Source organism: Solanum stenotomum, chromosome 11 (genome assembly GCF_019186545.1).
Source record: "Solanum stenotomum isolate F172 chromosome 11, ASM1918654v1, whole genome shotgun sequence".
In the NCBI taxonomy this organism is placed as follows: domain Eukaryota; kingdom Viridiplantae; phylum Streptophyta; class Magnoliopsida; order Solanales; family Solanaceae; genus Solanum; species Solanum stenotomum.
Window position 1 is genome coordinate 52,756,344 of NC_064292.1, and position 24,744 is coordinate 52,781,087.

At 36.4% G+C, this 24,744-nt stretch overlaps 2 protein-coding genes across 2 annotated transcripts; one reads left to right on the forward strand and one right to left on the reverse strand.

Annotated features, from left to right (window-relative positions):
• Positions 1–952: 952 nt before the first annotated feature.
• LOC125843826 (probable E3 ubiquitin-protein ligase ARI8) lies at positions 953–14,771 on the reverse strand. Its single transcript, XM_049523034.1, has 15 exons — positions 14,494–14,771; positions 9,723–9,847; positions 9,299–9,401; positions 9,090–9,180; positions 7,991–8,163; positions 7,753–7,857; positions 7,572–7,660; positions 5,723–5,830; positions 5,233–5,323; positions 5,039–5,128; positions 3,747–3,794; positions 3,154–3,225; positions 2,962–3,061; positions 2,754–2,880; positions 953–1,527 (listed from the first exon to the last, which is right to left on the reverse strand). Exons 1-15 carry the CDS (start codon positions 14,674–14,676, stop codon positions 1,257–1,259), a joined length of 1,776 nt encoding a protein of 591 aa, XP_049378991.1. The 5' UTR covers positions 14,677–14,771; the 3' UTR covers positions 953–1,256.
• A 1,459-nt stretch (positions 14,772–16,230) lies between these two features.
• Positions 16,231–23,090, forward strand: LOC125845256 (CMP-sialic acid transporter 2-like). The gene is made up of 13 exons (XM_049524727.1): positions 16,231–16,444; positions 16,734–16,845; positions 16,977–17,056; positions 17,997–18,072; positions 18,174–18,274; positions 20,052–20,123; positions 20,319–20,367; positions 20,455–20,496; positions 20,700–20,821; positions 21,383–21,442; positions 21,677–21,725; positions 22,349–22,443; positions 22,551–23,090. The coding sequence occupies exons 1-13, from the start codon at positions 16,389–16,391 to the stop codon at positions 22,600–22,602; spliced, it is 966 nt and encodes a 321-aa protein (XP_049380684.1). The 5' UTR covers positions 16,231–16,388; the 3' UTR covers positions 22,603–23,090.
• The last annotated feature ends 1,654 nt before the right edge of the window (positions 23,091–24,744 follow it).

Here is a 24,744-nt window from a genome sequence, read left to right on the forward strand (position 1 = left end):
AAGAAATCGATCTTTTACATAGTTTTACAGTCATTTGAAAGAAAAAAAATGTAGCAATGTAGAACTTCAGATCCATGTAAATGTATTACTACATCATTTCACATATGCATCATTTCATTTGAATATTGTCTAAGTTTTACATTAGAAAAACAAAATACCATGCATTGTAAGGTGAACCAATTAGCATGAGTGAAAGCTTTGTGTTATCCCTTCATCTTTTATTCTTTGTTTTGGTATTCGAAGCCTACTGAGTCTAACTAATCTGAATTCATGTTAGGTTCATTACGAGGAGTCAAAAGGTACTCTCTACCAAAATTTCTCTATTTTTACAATTTCATATATTCTCTAATTAAGGATGAAGAAATAACAACTATCACACATCCCCCAACAAACCCAAGGCAAAGATCATTGACAAATACCGAGTTTAAAGGATATCTTTTCGGATTAGGACGAGCGAGGGTCTTACCTTTTTGATATATAATTCAAGTCGAAAGTAGAGGTATAGTTTTACAAGAAAACCATCTAATGAAAAACTACTTTCATGTTCGGTTCATAATTCCACCCTTGCAGGTAAGATGGGCGAGATATAGAATAGGGAACTCGCTTCAAAATCCCTATCCTCTCTAATTCCCCTTTTCACATGCTAAAAAAAAGTAGACTTTGCAAACCTTCCTAGAAACTAGAAACAATTCGAACATTCGAGAATGAGAATGTACTTGAGTGAGTTCGACTCTCCAAAAATGATGCCACACCCATGTTGAATTTTGTTGAATCTTTCAAAAATGCACTACTTTTGAAAAATCCGGCATGCACCCATAACATTTAGAAGAGTCCGAGCAGCATAGGATACTAGCATCGTGCAAGATTTAACTATCCATTCACTCCTTTTCATTTTTTAGTTGGAACCTTCTATTTCATATGCTGTGATATGCCCTTGAGACTTTACTAACACACAGCTTTGTATAATCAGGGAGTTGAATATTTCAAAAGAACATTTTTCTGGCAAAAGTCAGATACAGTTTACAAAGATGAAAGGCAACAAACAGTATGTACATATTCATCTCCAGATGTATGATCGACTTTCCAACTCATGGCCATAAACTTATCGTCTCTATCAGACTTTACGACTGTTAGGTTTCGATTTGTTCCTGCATGTACGTGACTTAGAAGACACGTCTGGAGCTGGACCTCAGTCATAGCAATCAGCAGATAGTGAGGACTTTCCCAATCTGAAGTAGTAACTTCAAAAAATGGCTTCAACGACGCTGCTGGCACATCTGGCACGCGGTAGCAGACCTAACATTGGCATATGTACAATACTCACAAGACCAATGTCCTGAATCATCTATGTTTCTAGAACTGCTTGATCTTGATGTGGTTCCCTTTCCTCTACCGCCCTTTCCTTTGATGCTCCCACCTCCCAAACTTTTTGAGCTAGCTGCCCTGCTGTAAGCACCATGACCGTCCACATCCGAGAGACCATTCTCTAAAGCTCGAACCAGGTTCTCAAAGTAGTTTCGAGTTACGCTGTCATCATTTGAACAGAATAAATTATTAGTATTCTCCCTACCCATCTCTATAAATAAATTATAACAGATTGGGATATCCCTGCATTTCAGCAAGATGCGCAATAAAATAGGAAGAACCTCCACCGGATGTACACTAAAGTTGAACACAAGCAAGAGACAAGTACAGACCCTAAATCTAATCAAACCTGGTTAAAAAAGATTTTGTTCCTGCAGTACAACAGCCGTACTAGTTTTCTCATACAGAAACTATGAATCACAAGCGATGTTCTGCCCGCTTTCATGTCGGAATCAGCTAACACAAAAGATATCATATATTATTCATCAGTGGACATGCCTCAGAAACCAGAGCTTGAATGTGACTCTCAAGAAACTAGGCTGCTACACTAGCACTCATCCAACTTAAGTATGTTAGATGCTTGCATATTCCTATATGAGTACGTTTCCCATTTACAAACAACAACAACATACTCGGTGTAATCCCACAAGTGTGGTCTGGAGAGGGTAGGATGTACGTAAACCTTACCCTTACCTTTGTGGGGTAGAAAGGTTGTTTCCAATAGACCCTTTCAAAAATAGAAGTTTCTGAAGCAGGGCTATAAGAAACTATGACAGCAATATAGAAGGTTTGTTTCCTTACTGGTGAATAAAATATTCTGTCAAAAGAAATTGGCATTTGTTGCATTTGAAGGATGCTTACCCTAATGACTTGCTGATCCAACTGAAAACTTGGAGACCTCAATATTTCTGGAACGCACTACTTACTGGTCCCGTGATAGAATAAGAGTTTTGTGAATGGAGAATTTAGTCGAAGACCTATTAGTTGTCCATTCAACTTGCCTTTTACATTAGTTGATTCCAAACAATAGGATCACCTAAAATTTGAGTCTTAACCCTAAAAATAGGTTAAATCATTTTGGTGGAATATCATTAACTTTCAAGCAAATGCAAAATTTTCTTCCTACTCATCCAATAAAAGGAAGCGCAGAAGCCTCTCCTTGTTTAAACGACACTAGCAATGATAGAAACCTGGTCTGCTAAAAGAGTTGGTAATATCTTCAACAAGATTTTAGCCTTTCTCAAGGAATGTTAAAAACATGACACATCCTTTTGTGTTAAACGTTCTATTCATCTGCTCCTACAGAGATGAGACTAACCATCATATTCACTAGCCACTAATAGAAACCAAAGACTAGACCTCCAGAAATAATGCAGAATCTATATTACCTTGTAAGCCCTGCAAGCTTTGTTCGGAACTCATTAAATTCTTTTGATGGACCTTCTGCATCAAGGTATCCCTGGAGTTCTTTCTCTGCGCACTGATGAAGCCGTTCAAGTCCAGACTCAGCCTCACCTACGGCATTAAGGAAAAGAGCCTCAATAAATGAAGGAAACCATCTAAATGTGATTCTCGAAAAGGAAGCAAAGGCAAAACCTTGTAAATACTCAAAGAACTGCCTTTTGGCATGTTCATGCTCGGGTAAGTAATAACCATATGCATAAGTCCATTTTAGCACACGCCTACACTCAACTATCTGCAATGATTTAGCCGTCATAATCAATATATATATACATGAATCAAGAGAGAGGAAGAACACTCAATATTGATATAGAAGATCTACATTACCTGCAACCAGGCCTCTATAATAAATTTGAGCTGTGATTCGGGTTGACACTGTTTGTCACTCAGTTTCTCAAGCTGCAAAGTGCAATCACTATAAATGCTTTCCGGAAATTCAGAAATACAATCAGATAATGACAACTTGAAAGAGAAAGATGGTCAAGCCCTCTTTTGATACCCAACCTTGTACTTGACCACTTTTGCATGGGTTACTCAATGAATGATTATGCAATGTAGGAAACATGAAAGATAACAAAAAGCTTTTATTTTGCCTCCAAAGAAACGCTTTATATTATCACAATGAGATATACTCTCAGAGGAGCAGACTGAAAAAGCTCAGCAACAAAATTAAACTCAGCAGTTCAGTCTATACAAATGGGGACAAGACTTTAGGGAAAATATATAATGAAATCCTTTTCAAGTTTGAACTTGTTCATTCGGAAGCTGGGTTCTTCTACTTGTGAATATTTTCAAATTCTTCGGGAAAGAGAAACAAACAAGCAGTTTGTTAATTAAGTGTATAAGCATAAAGCAAAAGACTGTTGTATGAAAAGAATTTTGATACTTATATTTTTTATATGTAAAAGAAATTTTCTTACATGTACTGTTTGCATTTGCTGAAGATCTGAAAGTGCCTTTTGCCGCGACTGCAATAAGACATAAAAAAGACATTACTGACATTAGGTAAGCAGTTAAACAAGGATCCTGCAGCATCTACAGAGAGACTTCTCCCAATAAATAAGAAGAATCAGAAACAAAAGGAATGGCCTTTTGAGGCAAAGAAACATAATTGTACACTACTTAAGTCTCAATCCCCAGGATGCAGACTTGGCCCAGTTCAACATGAAATATATGCAAAGCAATGAAGACGCGCACAGAAGTTTCACTACTGGAACAGAGAAGATAGTAACAAACCCATGACATAAGAGAGAACTATTTTTCTGGATGATTACTTTTTAATTCAGACCCACAAGTGGGCAAAAGTTTCTAGTGCCTTCACACTGCACAAGATGATTTGAGAAGACAGCAAAAGCTGATTACAGTAAAAGAAGAATAAATGTCTTGAGGAAGATCCAAGTCCCAGACTTGCAGTTCCTAAGGATCTAGATATCATATATGAAGATAAACATAAAAGGGATAAACATCTTTTTGGATTGGGTTGACTTTGCTATCAAGGAAAGAGGTCATTTTTGGGAAAAAATATAACAGAAAGCATGCCAAACAAAATTGGAGGAGAAGAATTAGTTACATAAATTATTTTCCCTTAGTTATATTCACCATGCACGGACTCTTTCGTCCCATTAGATTATGGAAAATCAATCTCGAATGTACAGGTTCCATTGTTGGAGCTATCGAAATGTCCTACAGGTCACCTTCACGCTGACAATTGCATAAGATTGTAACTTGATAGAGACATTACATCATCCAATCTATATTTTCATATAGCATAAGTAGATCTTTAGATTGGTAATACTAGACTCCCGGTAGGAGCAGAAATTATGCAGCATCTATTCCATGATTTGAGACATTCCCATGGACATTAGACTTTCTTGCTATTATATTTAAATTGATGATATCAAAAGCAAGGTCATGAGAACCAGAACCACACTATCTGAAAGCCTGCTGACAGATCATGTATAAAAATTTCATGTGTCAAGTCGCATAACAATTCTATCCATCATCCATGCAAGAAGCCATCACCACAAATTTAGGTCGCAAAGAAGAATTGCAGTAGTATCTAGAAAGAACACGAGCAAAAAGTTACCAGTTTCAAAAAAAATAGAAGAACATGAGCAAAAACCAATCTTCTGTTTCTATTATCCTTATCCTAACAGAAGTTGAGATAGCTGATAATGAGAAACAACCAAAAGTAAAGGTGTCCTAAACCTACCGACTGGTTGGTGGCCCATCGCTCATAGTAATGTGTATATCTTTCTAAAGAATTTTTTGCCATCTCTCTCCTCTTTTCAGATTCATCAAACTGGAAGAAAAACATCAAATAAACATTAGCTAACTTTTGATTAAGGAACTGAATTAGCAGATAAATCTTGAAAATAGAGAATACTAATAGAGCAAAGATCTTACCACTCCATCTTGCTTTGCTGACTCGTAACGGTTGCACGCATAAAAGCCGCCAGTTCTCTCACCGTGATCCGTCCAAGGGCCAAGGCAGAGCCTGTAAAGATGTCTTCTTAGTTCACAAGAATCACAAAGAAACAAGATCTGGGAGACAGCTCCCCTACCTTCACAAAGGTAGGAGTAAGACTGTGTACCACCACCCTCCCCAAACCAGACCCCACTTGTGGGACTACACTAGATATGGTTGTTTTTTTTTAAGCACGGGAGGCCAGCACAAACATTAGAAACAAGCAATTAGTTATGCTATATAGAGTGTAGACAAGATAAAACACATCCAACAACCTCAGTGAGGGAGTCCTGCTGCTTAGTGTGTGCATGGTAAGCAAAGCAAAATGTTAAAAATGGAAGCAGACTGACTGAAAAAATTGCTCACACTATAGCATATGCTAGGATCAGGAACTGAAAGAAATTCCATGGAAATAGCTGATACACTTACCAGCAAAACTCAAATTTACAGGGTGGTGTGCATGTGATATGCATGCACCCCTGATTTTTCTCAATTGGCCGCTTGCATTTCGGACAAGGCTTAGAATTAGCTAATATCCTGCAATGTCACCACGATAATGATGTTTAGTTCCACGTATTGAAAGTGGAAACAGTATGCATATCCAGAAAATGTGCAGCTATAATACGGACACAGAATTTAGGCTTAGATGAAATACACAAATATAATGGTATAGAAAGTTAGCTAGGTTGTCAGGACTCAGGAGGCAGAGCTAACACAAATGCATAGTTGAAAAATGATTGAATAGCAGCTCTAATAACACCAAATATATCTCTGCTTTGAAGCATGAACAATTATTTAAGAAAAACAGGTACATGTTGGCACCATACAGCAATTAAAATTGCAAAAAAACTAAATCTCAAAAACTTCAAAATGATACAGATTCGACAACATCAAGGACGGTAAAAACTGGAGTCTAACAAAAATAGAACAGTAACTACTAAAACATGAGCCTATTTGAGACCCAACATAGAGTAGACAATGGGCCATCATTTTAAATTGCTGGATCAAGGCTTGTTTGTGGTGGTAAATTCTAAGATGGTTAGGACTAGAGCAGGTGAAGACGGGCACTGCAAAAGAAACAATGTTTTGCAGGGCCTTAAGAAGATGCAGAATGCGGGATGTTGCTCCTCTAGCACCTTTGTGTACCACGTGCAGAGAGATGAGTAGGAGAACTACTGATGGGAATAGCGAAAGATCTTGTACACTTGAGGAATAGCCTTTCCCTTTATTTCTTTTTGGTGCACCCGCGAGATCCCTATACGTATAAATGATGGGGTGTTATTCATAGAAAATTACGTCTTTTGCCAAGGTTTTCTATTTTCTGCTACATTTCTTGTATATTGCACGTTTTTGCACATCTTTCAAATTTATGACTATATCCCAAAAAAGGGTCGCAATGGGCCAAAAAGCACAAAAAAAATTACTGAACTTTTGGCAATAGCCCAAGAAAGTTAATGTTATACCCTGACCTTCACTTGGTGAATATTATCTTTCTTCAATAACAGAGAAACCATGGAGTTTTAGGTTCGAATCTCAATGGATAATGGGTTCACCCCTCTACCCTTCTCAACTTATATCAAGCTTTTGTTTGCGGAAGGTCCAGATCCATGACATGTGGTACTACATTAATTTCCTGGTAGCTACTTGATCAACTTTACCAGGGTCTTTCAAGTAGTAACTAGTAATGATATCCATCATCAAAGGCTTACATATTCAAATCAAAAGAATACATCAATATAACCATATGTTCTCTTCAACAAATGAGTCTGGTTAAAATTACTTCAAAGTTCTCTTTGAGACCGTCACAGGGAGTTGCTTCTTTCGAAAGGATAGAACCTCCTCCGTACTCCCAGATGTATTCGAACTTCAGTATGACACAAAAACTACCAACACAGAGAAAGCAAATTTGGAATCAAAACCTATGCAAAAGTAGAATAGAAACCTTTTCTGTTAAGTTCTGAGCAGGAATTTCAAGTTTTTTATGCTCCAACTTTACCTTTGTGCCTTCCGTTACCACGGTTGCTATTTTTTCCCAACATAAGGAAGACATGATTACAGCAAGTTCTATTTAAAATTATAAGCCAATTTCACCTGTGTCTCCAAGATGGTTAAAACCCATCTATGGTGCAACAATTTCACCAGAGAAAGTACTAACTAGAATAGCTCCATCCTCAAATTATTTCATCTCTCTTCCAAGACTCATTTACCAAAGCCAGCTAAACCAAGTAATACAAAAGATAAGGAAAGGACAGGATGATAAAAATCTAATACTACATACCAGTTCATGTTTTCAGACTCTGCACTATTCTTCAAAATCCACTTAGACACAGTTCCACAATCAACTGGGCGATGAGTTTCCTCGGTACACTGCAAATATGTAACTCATACAGATTACAGAAATGCAGAAACAGAACAACTATCATTACATAACGTAGTTAAGTTCAAACATTGCAACTCACATTCCAACAGAAACTATATGAGCACCCGCAAGTAACATCATAGCTTCCACTACCAACAATATAGTCAACTGCATAATCACACCCTGGAGCAGGACACCATTTTGTCTAAAGAAGACCAGAACAACCATTAGAAACTTAATAGACACACAAGGCATATAGTAAAGATTCTTCCAAAAGACATAACAAAAAGTAAAGTATCACTATGGGCCCGAGGAGGGGGGGAGGGGGGAGCAATTACCTTTCTATTGTCCTCCACAAACGACCTGATAAAGTACCGATTATACTTCTTTTTGTCATCGTCATTGGCCAATTTTTTTATCATATCTAGACCGATAGCAGCACTACAAGATGGATCAGGACAGCGCAACATCAAGCATCCAGGACCATCAGTGATGGCCGTGCTAATATACCCTGCACCAAATAGAGAGACAATGAGAAGCTCTATGGGATGCCTAAACGGGAATTGAGAAAAACTTAACCATACCACGACCAATCAGTAGATATTGGACCACCCCCTCCACCTTTGTCCTCTTAAATACCAAGTTTTTTTCCACGACAAGGTTCAAACACATGACGTGCACCTAATCCGCACATCACGTATTGCGGTATTAACATTAAATTTTTCTATGCTGACAAAATTAACCAGTAAATGCCTCATAGAATTAACTGTAATCTTTTCTCTTTAGCTTCCCATATCCATACGTTCCGAAATCAACCTTTGGCACCTATATTTTTCTAAAATCAAGTAACAACCTATTTAAGCGAGAAAGTCCCTGTACGCAAGTGGCATTAGAAAACCCAGATAAAACTATTGTCCCTCCATGTAAGACAGTGAATGAACTGTGGTAACAGAACCAACAACAGCAGAGTAGCCCTTAGATATGCAAAACATTTTCAACCCTAAAAAGCTCTACTGATGATCCCCCCGCCCTCCCCACAAGTACCAAAATAAGAACCAAAGGAACCACATTCCTATAATAATACTCAAAACAGCTTATAGAACCTATAATAAAATTCAGAAATCAAGACCAACCCTGAAATGGGTACAAAAAGTATAATCCTCCCATTAGTATATTGTTATCTTCTTTCCAACATCTTTTATTTGTCAACGAGCTGGATGAGCTCAGCAAACCTCAAGCATCGCAGCAAGATAAACCAGTAAACCATGTTTAAGACAGTATAGAGTAACTTAAAGATTTTCTCAAGTAGTTCTGTCTAACGGAAAAAGGCTAGTTTCATTCATCTGGAATGCCAGGTTATTCAAGGAGATGGAATGTTTGACCGAAATGCCTTTCAAACTTCCATTGAAGAAGCGACAATTTTCTGAAGAAATTAACCTTGCCAGCATGTGAAACAAAAAGGATGACCGCAAGCAGCCCCACTGATCTCCTTACGAGGATAAACGTCAAAGCAGATCCCACATGTAAGCTGCAAGAAAGGAAGTGCACATCTTCAATTCAAGGAAACAGTAGTGACCAGCCCTAAACCTCTAGCTTCAATCCAATCTAAAGGAGGAAAGTACTCTTCATATATGAATTTAAGTTACCTCTTCCCCATCAGGGACCGGCACGTGATTCTCTAACAAACCAACAATCCTGCGGACCTTTCCTTCATCTGCAAACCATTCATCATTCACTTTGCTGACACTCCTGTCGACCCAAAAACACTAGATATTTAGCATATAAGCCCTAAAAACCTTAAAAGGCTTGTACATATGTGGTAAGTGAGAGCAATGTGCTTCAGATTCAAGATCCCAGAAGCCAACTGCCAGAACTGCAAGCATACTTTTCTTTTTATAAGAACAAGTAAAATCATACTAAATGACTACAACGACATGCTAGACTACAAATTTATTGATACCACAAAAATCAACTGAGGACTGAAAGAAATTCTAATTCAATACCCATTGTACATCATCATCTAAGATCTGTAATCATAACTACAAGGTAATGCTTATGAAAAGAATTTACCAGTTATAATGCCGAAGCAGGATGCCAGCATCTACCCGTGGAATAGAGAGCACTGTAGATATCTTCGTAATACTTTCCTCTTGGCATTTGTGAATATCAGCTTCATTCAAGATGCTATAGTTTGACTACAGAAAAGGTAAAGCAAAGTAAAAACGTGAGAACTTTCAGTAAGCAAGCATTTAATGAAGAAAATAGTATGATAAAGATCAAAACAATTGGAGAACCATGACTACAATATAGGATTCAATAGTTAATGACTTAATTCACTTCATCAAACACAAAGATAATTATGCAAAATTTGGCTGTAACCGATGCACTAATACCTAGTATTCCAGTATTATTATCACATTACAACTTTTTCCTTCCTTTTTATTTGGAAAAGGAAATAGTTGTATTCATAAACAGCATCGAGATAGTGTTGGAGCTTCTGTAAAAGTGAGCAAAAAGAGCCTAAAGCACAGTCCTCATTGAATCTTAAAGGAACTCAATGAAATTTAATAAAGTTTCTACCTCATTAATGTATTCCTTTTTACACCAAAAGGAAATAACAAGATACAATCTAAGTTCATCCTCTAGACAGATTTTTGCTTCTCTTCAAAACATCTTGAGTTACTTTCTTTCCAAAGCTAATGGAGTTCACATACTCTTTTGGGCTTTGGCATTCCCGATCATTCATATTTCTCCTAAAGTTAACTATCCAAGTCCCATTAACTCTAGATTCAGCCACATTCACATTAGAAAATAACAAACACCATACGAAGTTGGGAACTCGTCCTTGAAAGGACCATGAACAATCCATTCATCCAGCCAGAAAACAGTTTTGCTTCCAATTCTAATACTTCTAAGTTGCTTGAACTCAGGCCGTAGATTTCTTATGTTTCTCCTCATTTACACCTTTAAGTTTTTAGACAGGTCGAGTACACCAGTATCCTTCGAGCACATATTTAAATGAGATTACCCTACTCCAAAAGCTTGTTCCTCTAGGTTGAACCTCCGTTACAGTATACTTGTGATTGTAGACACCTAATGTTGCCTTAAAGAGATATCCTAGAGCTTATACATTGTAAGCATACAGCTGCTCAACAATTATATTAGAATTATCAACTACGAGAAAAACAGGCTCTTCCCTCCTTGTTAAACAACCCTCACACCCCAACCCCCTTTTTCTATCCACATAAATACTAGCCATATCTTACAGCTGTTAACAAGACCCAGAATAATTAAGTCCCTTCCTTAAAAACAACAAATTTCACAACAAGAGCCCCCAAAAGAAGGGAGAGAACCACAAAAAGTTTGAAAGTTTGTTTTCTTATCCACATAACATGCTTTCAGAAGTCAACCAAAGGGGATAAGCAGCATCAAGAAATTATGTTCTGTAAACAGAAAGCATCCTTCATGGCTTTTTATTGAACTTGCTCCACAAGATCTTCTGCTCTATCTTCATTCTCAAAAAAAAATCTTCTGCTACATTCTTCTATTATTTCTTATGTGGATCTATAATACGTCATGTATGAGGTGATTTCAGGTCCCTTGTCAAAGTGTTGATCTTTGATCTTCAGAATATATCAAGAATCTGAAAATCAGCACTTGAAGTGATGAAAATATCAAGATTGGGAACCAGAAACAACTGTTGAACCATCATTTTCCTGCCTTATCAAGTTTATAATACATCCAACTCAATGTTATTAAAAGCTTCAAAGAGGCGAGGTGACAGGTCAAGGGGCTTTTGTTACCTGAAGTGAGGCGAGATCAAAAAGTGCTTGCTTTAGCAGAAGAAGCAAAAGTGAGGCAAGTGTAAAGCGTCACTTTTGCGACAGACTTAGGCATCTTCTTCCCTTCTCTTCTTCTCCCCCAATTTTAGGGTTTCGAGGTAAATCTTATCCTCTTCTTCTTCTTCTTCTCTTATCTTCCTCTTCGAATTTCTCCTCTCTTTACGATTTTTTTCTGTTCTTTTCTCCGTTGCTTTGATACCTTTTCTCTTCTCTCGTCTCTATTCTCCTCTTTTTTCAATCTATTTCTCTACTTCTTTTCTCCTCCATTTTCTATTATTCTCTCTTCTCCTCTTTTTTTGGAATTCTTGAAGATAGGATATTGCTCCCTTTATGATTTGGTTTTAAATTTGCTTAATATGTTATGAGAGTATCTATTACTTACTTTCTAATTTAAGAATTGAAAGATTTGCCTACTATGTTATTTCAATTGAGTTGATCCAATCTTTTATGTTATCTCATGTTGCCGATGGTCTAGGGGAATAGCCTTAATACCTTCACAAGGTAAGGGTAAGGTTGCGTACACACCATCATTCGCATACCCCATTGGGGGATTACACTAGGTATGTTGTTATTTCTATTGAGTTCTTGGTTATTTATTTATGCAAATTTAATATTTTTTATTTTATATTAAATTGCGCTTCAGTTGAATAAAACATACGCTTCACTTCACGCTTATGACTTTGGTGAAGCGAGCCCTGGTCGCTTTTCTCCGCTTCTCGTGTTCTTATTCACTGCTCCAACTAGAAGGTTATTGAAGAGATGCTTTTTCTCCATCAATACTTATTCTTCTACAGTTTGGCATCAAAGAAACACGGGTTGCAATTTGGTTTAGTAAGTGGTACTTCTTACTAGGCACGGCTAGCAGAGAAGTTCCACAACATTACTCAAGCATTCCTTGGAGCACCCAAATTTAGCCACAAATGCTTTTTTTAGAAAAGGTAAAGATTCAGCCCAAAAATGTTTTTTCCTTCCACAATCCATAATACATTTAGGCGTCAAGCCATGCTACACCTCTAATTCAATTTGAACTGCCACAAATATGACGCTCAAAGTAGCCTTATAAATTCCTTGGGAAGACCCATCATTATGTCTTATCAGTCTTAATAATATCCCTATTAAAAGCACTCTCTTGTCATATGTCATTATTCCATATTAGATTTATAGCATCCCTATTAGGAACATGCACTTGGTTACCAAAGCAGGAGATGAGATATCTTAGTTTCTCAATGCGAAAAAATTCAAGAGCTATGATTATAGAGGACATCTGCACCAGACTGCAAGGGGAATTGATTCCACATCAAGCATGAGATCTTTTAGTAATGGACTCCCAACTATCAATTTCTTATATAATAAATGGATTCTCAACATAAATACAGGGTTTGGGAAAACGTCACCGGGTTCCCCAGAACCCCCACCTGATACAATGAATCTGCCTCTATATGCACCCGATTTTCTACGCAAGTTAGTAGTCATAAATCGCTTCTTTTTAGAAAAGGCATAACGTGAACACAAAACTCCAACTTAAGCAGAAACCCAGGAAAGAAAGCAAGCAGTAAGAGAACTCAAATGGCAATAGTTAGTGCTCTTGAATAAACTACTCTCTCCTGTCCATTTTACCTAAGTTGCTTGGACTCGGGTGCGGGTATCCCATGTGGATGCGAATCCAAGGATCGGATTCGGCAAATTCTAAATTTTAAGATTTGGGGGTACGGATCCATGTATGGATACGGGTGCTGGGATTCGGCTAAACAATCCAAAATTATAAAGTAGAGATATAACGATGTTCTAGATTTTGAAAGACCCCCAACTTCTTCTTTCACGCTCTCTGGTTCTTCCCCTAAAAAGGAAAAAGAAAGTCATTCAAGGCCTTCCACCAACTCTCCTTACAGATTGGTGGTACTCGCTACCAAAAGTCAGAACACAACCGCTTGAATCCTTAGTTTCTCTTCGTTTGGCTTGAAACAACAAATATTGACCAACAGGAAAAGCTATAAAAGAGACAAAGGAACTATAATATTTAAGGTATGCCATTACTCATGTCTTAAATCTATTTTATCTTCTATCAAAATCTCAATTTTCCCCAAAATTTGTCCTCAGACTCCGGTCAAAGTATCCAATGTGGGTTGACTGAATCTCACACGTATCCCACACCCGCACCCATCTCGTGCCGACACGGGTGCGGCAGCTAAAATGAAGAGTCCACGCAACTTAGCATTTTACTTGTCATGTTTACACAGCCTTTAAGAAAACATTAACTAAAGAGATAACTTGACTAAATTATCCTTATTTATTTTTTATATGGATTTAATACTAATCTTTTTTTCCATACATTTAAGTAAGCGTAAAGATGAAAACTAACTAATAAATTATATCTCAATTTGCTAAAACGACTACTGTTTTGGACCAGTTAGTTTTAGTAAGCACGACAACTAAAATGGACTGGAGGCCAGACGGAATAAACTGTATTCATAAGGAAACCCCAGTTATTCTTATAAAAAAAAGGTTCTATTTTTCCCCCTTTCCTCTTCTACTAAATATGGAAGAGAAAGGGGTTAATCCAACCAAATCATTCCTCACTTTCCTTCCGTGTAAATCAACTCTAACTCGAACACTAGATACTCCCCCCTATTGTTACACATCTAAGTTTCAAAAGCCAAAATAAACTTTTGGAAACAACGAATATATCGGTCTGGACACAGGTAACATAACAGCATACCCAGTTTAGTGTCTGAGGAGGGTAGAGTGTTCACAGACCTTTCCCCTACCTCAAGGGGTAGAGAAGCTGTGTCTGGTACACCCACCACTCATCAGAACACAGGTAATCTAACAGATAAGCAAAAAAAAAAAACCATCAAATCAATACCTTTACTAGCAATGAACTATATCCAGTAATCAATCAAAAAATAAAAACATAAACAGTTCCAAATTCAAAAAAGTTCCTAAATTTAATAAACAAAACAAACAAAAAAGCAAAAAAACTCAAAAATCTCCAACTGTACCTGAGAGCGATGATGTGCGATGACCGTATCGGAATCATCGGAGTCGTTATCGATGAAATCGTAATCCATGACGTCATCATCATCGGAATCATCATGGACATCGCCGCCGCTGTAGAAGTCATCATCGAAGGACTCGCCGTCGTCGGTGGCATCCTGCATCATCAATTCATCCTCCGATGCCATTTCTCCCTTTTTACACCCCACCCCCCCTGCTTCTCTATCTATATATATTGTTTGTGTATGTATAGGTTGAGGAAATGAAAGAGAATTTTTTGTTGGGAGGAAATGGAATAAAGGAGAAAGTGGTAAATGGTGTAGTTTCTATAATAGCCTTTTGTATTGGTAGGAAAAGAAAAAAACAAGTAAATTCTTTTCCCTTATATTGAGGTTACATCAAAAATATATTTATATTTTTTCCCAATTTGGCTTATAGTATGGGCAAAAAAACATTTAACAATGTTAATATATTGTTCTCAAATTCATTGAACATAACAAAATTGAGATAATGATATTCTATTATATTCATATATTTACTTCTTTTGTCGTGTTAAAATTGGAGTAAAATAGTATAATCGGACTGAAAATACATAATTTGTAGACTTTTTTGTTATTATCATTTGGTCCTTTTGAATCTTTATCTTAAAAAAAGGTTAAGCATGTATAGTTGGTGTATGTCTGAAAACTAGTTCAGAATGATATCAAGAAGTGCATGATGGATTGAGAGTAAATCTTTTTTCGACAGTTAAAGAAGAGTCGTCTTCGTCATATGGATCAACTTCTTTAGGTGTGAGGACTTAGGTGTGACCAACCACGAAAAGTCAGTAATGAAGAATATGCTTTTCATATTCAATACAATGTCTCGTATAATGAAAATTCACTTCTTAAAAATGAAGATCATGTTTGTATAGCGATTGCGTGAGACTTTATCTATGTGAATCATTTTACACCCTCATAAATAAGCACCAACATATGGATGGTCGTTGAGTCGGGTGATCGTGTCGATCATCTCTATGTGACTCATTTTGTTGTCACCGAATAAATTATTAAATTTTATTTTGTTTAACATATATTTATTGAACTGTACGTAGCCATTGAAGTATTTAACTTACCCTTTCTACTATCCTCATGTTTCATCATTTTGTTGACATTTACCATCTCACATATATTTTTTGGTCTATTTTCATCTATTTCTTTGATACTTTGAAGACTTTTAAAAAAGAACTATATAGAGGGATCGAAATTGAGTTGAACAGGAAAAAAGATTTCCCATTTTCGAAAGAGAAAGGAGGGCGGGGTGTTTTTGGGGGAGGGGTAAAAGGAGAAATGTGTAAATAATTATTTTTTGAATTGTTAATTAAGTTTTAGTCTGCGTTTCAAATATAATTAAAGTTTTGCCATTTTAAAATACAAAAAATTGAACGATCATATCTGTAAACTAAAATACTAATATCCTTGAATACCTTAAAAATAACAGTATATGACAAAAGTTAAATTTTTGACGTTGTGTCTAAATTTAGATTTTGTCAATACTATATTTAGACAACGTATATATATCTAAAATAAACCGAAATAAGCACATGTGCAAAACACTTTAAAAAGAGGATAAAAGTTAAACGATAACGTCAAAATTGGATATCCGCACACTTTATCCGAAGAGAGAAAAAATGTAGATGGGCCATAAAATACTCCTTTTGTGAATTTTCAAAGCCCAGCCCACAAAAAATAGAGACCGTCCAAGCCCATCATCCCTTTCATTTCTTCACACTTCATCACTGAATCTTACAAATCTCCAAAGCAAACTGTGATTCGGAAGCTCTTCTTTATCTACAATTTCACCCATGCGTTCGACGAATTGCCTGAAATTCGGGATCGAACAAGTGTAGGAAGCATACATCATGGCCGCGATCGGAGCAATGCCGGAGATTGGTGGCTTCCGACAGAAAAGCCGAAGGTATTTGCTGTTTTTCATCCTCATTTCAGCTGAAAATTTTATACGTAATCGGTGTTATAGTTCTATAAACCGGTTGCGCCACGAGAAATTGAGGCGTATAGTTCCATTATTGATCTAGGGAGTTTAATTGAACTCATTGATTTTGCCTGATCATGTACATGTAATAGATTATACTCACTATGAACTACATCCGGTGTGTGTTATTAGCTAGTTAGAGTCTACTGTGTAGCTAGAGCCTGCGATAATGAAAAGAGTTTCTCATGTTTTGTTTTTCTATTGGCTGGAATAGGTCATTTGTAACACTTATTCTGACAGTTCTTACGAGTTCACAATCGATTCTCATTGTTTGGTCGAAGAGAGCTGGGAAGTATGAGTACAGTGTAACCACTGCAAATTTTCTGGTTAGTGAAATGACACAAATCACAAGAGTTTTTGTGTTGCTTTTTCAATGTTGTTTTGAGCTTATAGTTGTAAACAATGGTTCAATTGTCACTTTTTGTTGTGTGATTGAGTTCAAACTTCTATGTAATAGGTAGAGGCATTGAAATGTGCATTGTCTCTTGTGGCCTTGCTAAGAATCTGGAGAAAGGACGGTGTTACTGATGATAACAGGTTTGTAACAATTTTTGTGTTAAATTTCCTCTTCCAGGGGGTACGGAGTTGAATTACTATTTTCTGCCTTCTCTATCTGTATTATGAATCTACTTGAGCACTGCATGTATAAAATCCTGTGCTTGTCTAGGAACTTTTTTACCCTATTAGAGAAAATATAGAGAATTTCTGGTACTTTTTAAGAAGTTTATTTTGTGTAGTGTTTGCTTGAAATGAATTTAAATGGAAAAAATGGTTAGTGAACTATCATATAGCCTACTACTTGTTCGGGACCGTGGCGCAATAGCTTTGTGACGATGGTGTATGGGCCAACTTGCACACTTCTCGACTATTCACAAGCATCAGGTAACTATGCAAACCATGACTTAAGGTTGATGGAAAGAAATACCTTACCATGACTTAAGGTTGACGGAAAGAAATATCTTGTATGTTTTGTCTCTGCTAAGATTTGAACGCTGGTCTCCAAGGTTTGTACTCACTTCACCGACCACTAGGCTACACCTTGGTTGTATGGTAAAAATATGTATTTTTATATATTAGCAAATTCAGTTGGATACCCTACCTTGTAAGATCTTAGGGTATTTTCACAAGGCTTATGGTCAACTTCGCCAGAGAATTTAGATCCAAATGCTTGGTTGTTACACATTCCATCTTACTGTTTGATTTTTCCTATGTGTATGAAATATCTTCGGTTTAATTAAATCATTTAATATGAACTTTCCAATTTTTCTTCACTTTTGATCTGTCTATCAAATAATGACTAGTGAATGACATAACGAGTTACTTTTGGAAGATTTGCTTGGTGGATGACACTGCAAATTGTCAAACAGTTATATTGAACCTGTCTCTTGAATAAGAGTTTGCATACTGACGTTTGTTTTCAGTTATAAGTAGGCTAGTTTTTTTGTCTCCTGTCCTATTAATGTAGTGGTTTTTTTAGGTTGAGCACTACGTGGGATGAAGTTAAAGTGTATCCTATTCCTGCTGCACTTTACCTTGTCAAGAATCTACTTCAGGCAGGTTTATATTGCTTTTTGGTTATATCTTTCTTTGTTCCCAGACTTGATTAAGTTTTCTATCTCACATGTTGTTGATTGAATCTCATGGGTCTTTGCAGTATTACATTTTTGCGTATGTAGATGCTCCTGGATATCAGATACTGAAGAACTTAAATATTATCAGCACTGGCATATTGTATCAAATTATTCTCAAAAGGAAGTAAGTCTTTTCACTAATTAAGGATATGAAATTGAACTTATGGTGCAAATTTTGATGAACAGACATCTTGTTGTCTGGGTAAATACATAAAAACGACAGACAACAAAAAAGCACCAGAATATTTTCTTGTTGCGAATACTCCATTTGGCCCAAATTAATTTGAGTTTGTCTTCTCTTAGCATAAAAAGCTCCAACTTCAATGTACTCTAATGCTGCTTTAGATAATTGTGTGTGCCTATATAGACATATGAGTAATTTCATATATATACTCCCTCTGTTTCACACTGAATTGGGGGTTCCTTTTTTTAACGTAAGGTTACTTTCATTAATAAAGTACCACGGAGGTACTACAAAATACAATCAAAGCACTACAGCATTGATGCTATAGTTTTATCTCCAATAGGTCCAAAAATCTAAGTAGTATGACAAGCTTCCAATCATGCCATTGCTACACCAAAAATACAAGTCTTATAAACATCTATTTATAACAAGGAAATATGAAGTTTTTGCCCTTCAAAGCATCTTATTTCTTGGTAATCAGATGTCTCACATAATGCATAATGGAAAACGAGGAGTGATTTTCCTGTTCTGCTTCAATCTCTTGTTTACTCTTTGATTCTGCCAGCATTCCAGTAAGTTTCTAACACTCAGCATTCAAATAAGCTTCCAGCATTCCATTAGCAAGGTGTTATGTGTTTTACTTTAGTGATCAAAGGTGGAATGTAGTCCATTCGCCGTAAGGAAGTTTGTCCACCTCTTGTTTTGTTTGTGTTCAGATACTTAAAAAAAGAAGATGTTGTTTGTGCTGAGATACTTAAACAGTTCAGTTTTATGAAAGAGGGCGAGGAGGGAGAGAGGTTAAGAGGATGGTGATGCATTTTAGGAAGCCTTTTTAGCTTTTAAGGCTTTGGGTTCTAAATTATAGGAGGAAATTGAATGCTGGGAAGCAGCTGCAGCCCGCATGGTAAGATTAAAAGATATCATGTTGCAGTGGGAAAAAGAAATGAGCTGCAAGAGGGAGGAACCACAGCTAAGTCCCAGATACTTGGACAGCCTATTGTGGTGAAAAATAGAAGTTTGACAACACCCCATGTAGGAGAGTAAAAAGTTTTCTATTCTTCCATATATATGGTGTATGTCTCTTTCCTTAAAGATGAGATCAGGGGTGCTATCTATCTCCTTAGTTTCACTTTGATTTGTCAAGGAACGAGCAGTTAACACTTAACACTCAGTAAAGCCTATGCCAGTTTGCTCCACCATATATCATGGAGGTTAGTTGATTGGCAGCCCCTGTAATATACAAGGAGCTGGGAGTATATCTATCTATTCTGGAAACCTTGTACTGCAAGGTTGTCCTGCACTATTTTCTGATTTGGTGGATACGAACGGAAAAGCTTGACCTTTTTATGAAGTTTGAATTTTATTCAAGTGATAGGAGAAACCACGTTCAAGTACACAAAAATAGAAAATCTTAAAATTTTCCATGAAATGCATTGATCATCAAGAATATTGTATGGATGCCAAAAAATGTAAGAAAAGAAAAGAAAAAGGTTCCACTAAAGGTAATCTTCAAGGGAAAAGCTTTTCTTATTAAAAAGAAATTCTAATTGACAGATATGACTATAGGAAGCTAGTAACCTCAAGGTGAATAATATAGTCAGGTTTGCTACGTTTATTTTGTCATCTTTCTGGATAATATTATAAGAATGTGTTCCTACTTGTTTACCTATTTTGATGTTCTATATTTTGTCACACTCAAAGCAACATTCACTTTCAGGTTAACTGAAATTCAGTGGGCTGCTTTCATTCTACTTTGTGCTGGGTGCACCACTGCACAGCTTAATCCTAGGTGAGGTTATAGCAGTTTCCGCATCTCATCTCTAGAACTGTTTATATAGATGAATATCTTGTTATATATTTTTTGTGTTTCAGCCTGGATGGTAAAAGATGACAATCATGATTTTACTGCTTATATTCTGTTGATTTTATATGAATAGAGAAATGAACAATGGATTTCTCTAATGGAATGATGCTTTCTGTACAGTTCTGATCATGTTCTTCAGGCTCCTTTACAAGGTTGGGTTATGGCTATTGTAAGTTGCAGATATTCCCAGGACTATATAACATTAAGGTTAAAACTATTGCTTCTAATGGTTTTATACCTCTTCGTTTGATTTCAGGTAATGGCCCTTTTGAGTGGTTTTGCAGGAGTGTACACAGAGGTACATCTTTTCAGATATGTTCTGTTAGATAAGTAGTCCAAAGATATGCACTTTAGATGGCCTCAGAACTGCTTCTCACTGCATTTTGCTTTACTAGAGTTGAGCCTGGTGATTTACGTGTTTAATTACCATCATGCTCAGCATAACGTTAAAGTAAACTAGACTCAGATACCATGTGCATAAGTTTTCTTTTATCTTTGCAGGCTATAATTAAGAAGAGACCGTCAAGAAATATTAATGTTCAGAACTTCTGGTTGTATGTCTTTGGAATGATCTTCAATGCTTTTGCAATAATGACTCAAGATTTTGATGCAGTCATGAATGAGTAAGTTGATAGCATTCCTTCCTTTCATTTTACAATGTAAATATTTGCATTGTGCGCCTTTTGTAACAACTGACTGTTCTCGGTCTAGTGGTTTAGTAACCGCTTCTGGAGTAAATATTAAAATAACCGATATTGGATGCCTCTTTTTCTCTAAAATAGAACACTTGTAATATGCTATGACCTCAGGTTTTTTGAGCTAGCTTAGTAAATTAATTGTACATTGGAATAGAGAATCATTCCAATATCTTGTGATTGAAGTTTAGTTGTAGTTTAACTTATGGGAATATTATCTCAGGCATACCTTGTTTTTTCTCAGTACTCTTTCCGTTTCTAAAGGTTTTCTTTTGGAGCTTTCCTATCTGTCCATTATATTTTATCATGATATTTAGTTCCAATTATTATTGTATGGTGCTTCATTCACAAATAAACATTAGGTTAAGCACATCACAGTTTCAGTGACCACAGACAATAACTCTTCTTGAAAGGACATTACCTCATCAGATTGAGCTTCATGTTTTGTTATCTATGTAAAGTTTTACAATTTGACCTTATCTTCTGCAGTGGGTTCTTCCATGGATATTCACTGATTACGGTTCTTATGATTCTCAATCACGCACTAAGGTTTGATTTCCTCTAAATCTTCATAGTGGTATTTTATACATATCAAGATTATGGATACAGTGGGGAGTACTGCTTTTCTTGTGCTAGCTATTTCATGTTCCCGAGGCATAAGCGTACTCAAAAATTTCTGTGTTTTGCAGTTGCTAAGTTTAGTGTTTAAGTTGTTCTCTTGATAAGCATTGATAAGCATCAGTGGCCTTTCAATTGTTTACTGACCAAGACTTGTCTCTGCAGTGGTATTGCAGTATCAATGGTGATGAAGTATGCTGACAATATTGTGAAGGTAGGGTGACTCTGGTTGTGCATCTGCTTTAGTTTGTGTTAATTGGGTTCATTAGTCTAGTGCCAATTATCCACGTCTGAGATCACCGTAGAATATCTATGTTGTGAGCACAATGCCTGACATGCTTTATCTTTTCCTTGGCTATGTTGCTTTTCTAATTGAAGAGTAAAGCAATGAAGGCAAACTGGACTAGAGATTCCACTCAAGAAATGATGTATACTAAGCTGCTAACCTATTGCTCGAAATGTAATTACAGAGAAAACAGACATTCCAAAATATTTGAGCTATCGGCTGAAAATTAGGACAATGGTTAGGTGACTATTTTGGAGTGCTAAAACATTGATGGATCAGGCATGAAGTTTCGCTACCATTTAAAGAGTCTCTTTGATCCCTCTTATGAAGCTCTAGGATGCACTCATATCCACGTCCTTAGAGTATAGAAATGATTGTGGTGCAGTTGACAATGAGATTTCCTCATCCTTTTCTTTTGCTTTAAGTTTGCGTGCTTTTGAGAAGATATAGTCCCGTAAAGAAGGGACGGGAATTTAGTCTCTTGCACACACAATCTGCCTATGAACAAGCTGACAAGATATCATTTTAATATAGCTTGTAATTGTTTGCAGGTCTATTCAACTTCAGTTGCAATGCTACTGACTGCAGTTGTTTCTGTATTTCTGTTTGGGTTTCACCTTTCCCTTGCCTTTTTCCTTGGTTCCACGTAAGTGTGAAAATTTGTTTTACCACTATGTTTTTTTCATCTTTGGGGAAAATTCCACAAATTTGACAAGGCATATAACTGAATAGGAATTTTATACTTCTTTGCAGCGTTGTTTCTGTAGCAATATATTTACACTCGACCAGCAAAGCCCGAAGATAACAACTGAGTTCACCTTCTGAGCTCTTGGTGATACCCAATAGTCATCCTACTCCAAGCTCAGTTTGATTTTCTTTCTTGCCAAAAGTGTTAGCAGATAACTATTTATCCTACTGCAGCTTAAAAGTTGGCCTCGTATTTATCCTTGGAGTGGAGTTGGCATTTTAATTTCGGACTGAAGGATACTTGTGATCAACTACTAGATGATCTCCTCATTTCTGTCAATTCTGAATTCAAATAGCAGCGTTTATCTCCCCAGCAAAGGTATTAGGTATTTGAATTAGATGATATTATACAGTGCAACAAGTCCCGGGACAGCAGAATGCTTCACTTTGTACCACAATACATTTGACGCGGTGCATAATTCCATGAACATTTTTTCGCTCTTTCAAATGTAATTACTAGTAGTATTATTGTAATAGCAATTTGATCAATATGTGCTTGTATGGTGTACTTCGATGTTTAGCACTTGTTCTAGTATTAATTTTACGGTAGTTATTTGTGTCCTGGTTCATACTTGTGAAGTTTTGTAATTCCTTGAGCCGAGGGTTTATCAGAAACACTCTCTACCTCTCAAGTTTGGGATAAGGTATGCGTACACTCTCCCCTCCCGTACATTGGATATATTGTTGTTGTCACTTGTGAAATTTGTAACTTCATAACTTGGAAATGTTCTTGAATCTGTCTATATTTCTTTTATAATTGAGAAATCTTCGAGGGTGATATAACAACATTGTTCTCCAATAGATTTTGAATTTGTGTGAACTTAACCACACATCATTTGTTACGCAGCGATCTGCCAACTACAGTCAGCTATTCTCCTTCACCAATTAGAAGGATTTCCATCGAGGTTAGAAAAAACACTAAGATTTACGAACTCTTCTCTAATCCACGGAGTTAGTTATTATGTCTATCAAAAATAACCTTTCTACCCCCACAAAAGTCAAGGGATTAAAGCGTTTATGCTGAGTATGCTATTGTTAAGTCAAAATGAAAAACTAATCCTTTATTCAATGTGCAAGTATACTTTTCATCTGTACAATGTACATGGCAAGAAAAATAAATTTAAAAAATCACACCTTAAGAATCTATGCAAAATTCTTCATCCCCACCCCCACCCCCACCCCCTCCCCGTGCGCCATTTCTTCGAGAGACTATTTCCATGTCTTGAACTCATGATTTGAATTTCTGTAAGAGACTTTTCATAGCTCGACCTCATGATGTTTTCGTAACTCAAACCCATGATTTGGTCACATGCCTGCAAGAAACTGTTTCCATAGGTCGAACTCATGATCAGGTCACATGATACCAACTTTACGAGTAGGACCAAAAAAAAAAGTAAAAGAAATCCCAGACCCCCATCCCACCTAAGGAATTAAAAAGCATACAAATGAAAAACTGTATGCTCTGTTTTTACAAGTTTTAGCAATGAAGATCATCTTTAACAAAACCAGACTATCTCCATCCCTTTCTTCACAAAATCTATACACACTTTCAAAATCTTGAAAAGTCAAAGTCAAAAAAACACACAGAATCTTGAATCCATAAACTTACAATCTTGAATCCGTCTCTGTTCTCTCACGGAGACTTTGAAGATCCAAAACTATTCCCTCTACAATACCTCAACTCCAATGAAATCTGTCTTTCAAGTCTCAATTGATTATAGAAATTAGCAATAAACATTTCAGCCCTTTTATCAATATCATCTTCTGATGATGGATAACTCATAGTTCTTTGAAGTCCTTTAAATGAACCATTATTTGCATTTTTAGCCAAATCTTGATCATCATTTTCATCAATACATATTACATTCAATCCAGTTGGCTGTTTTTGCAAAATCTTCTCATTGAAACTCAATTGATGCAAACTTTTTCTTGATGATCCAATCAAATATGTTGCTAATTTCCATTTGTTGATATCAAAATTTAGTAAAAAAATAATCTTTTTTACTGCCCTTTTTAGTTTTCCTAATAAAGACCAATTCTCTATCCCCATTTTTGTTGTTTTTTGACTCGACAAATAAAGCACTGAATTACAAACTATGAAATGTCGAAAAATGAAAGAAGGGTAATTTGTTCTTGAACAGAGTTGATCTGCTAATAAGAAAATGAAGTTTTTTTAAATCGCGATAGATTTGAGTGGGAA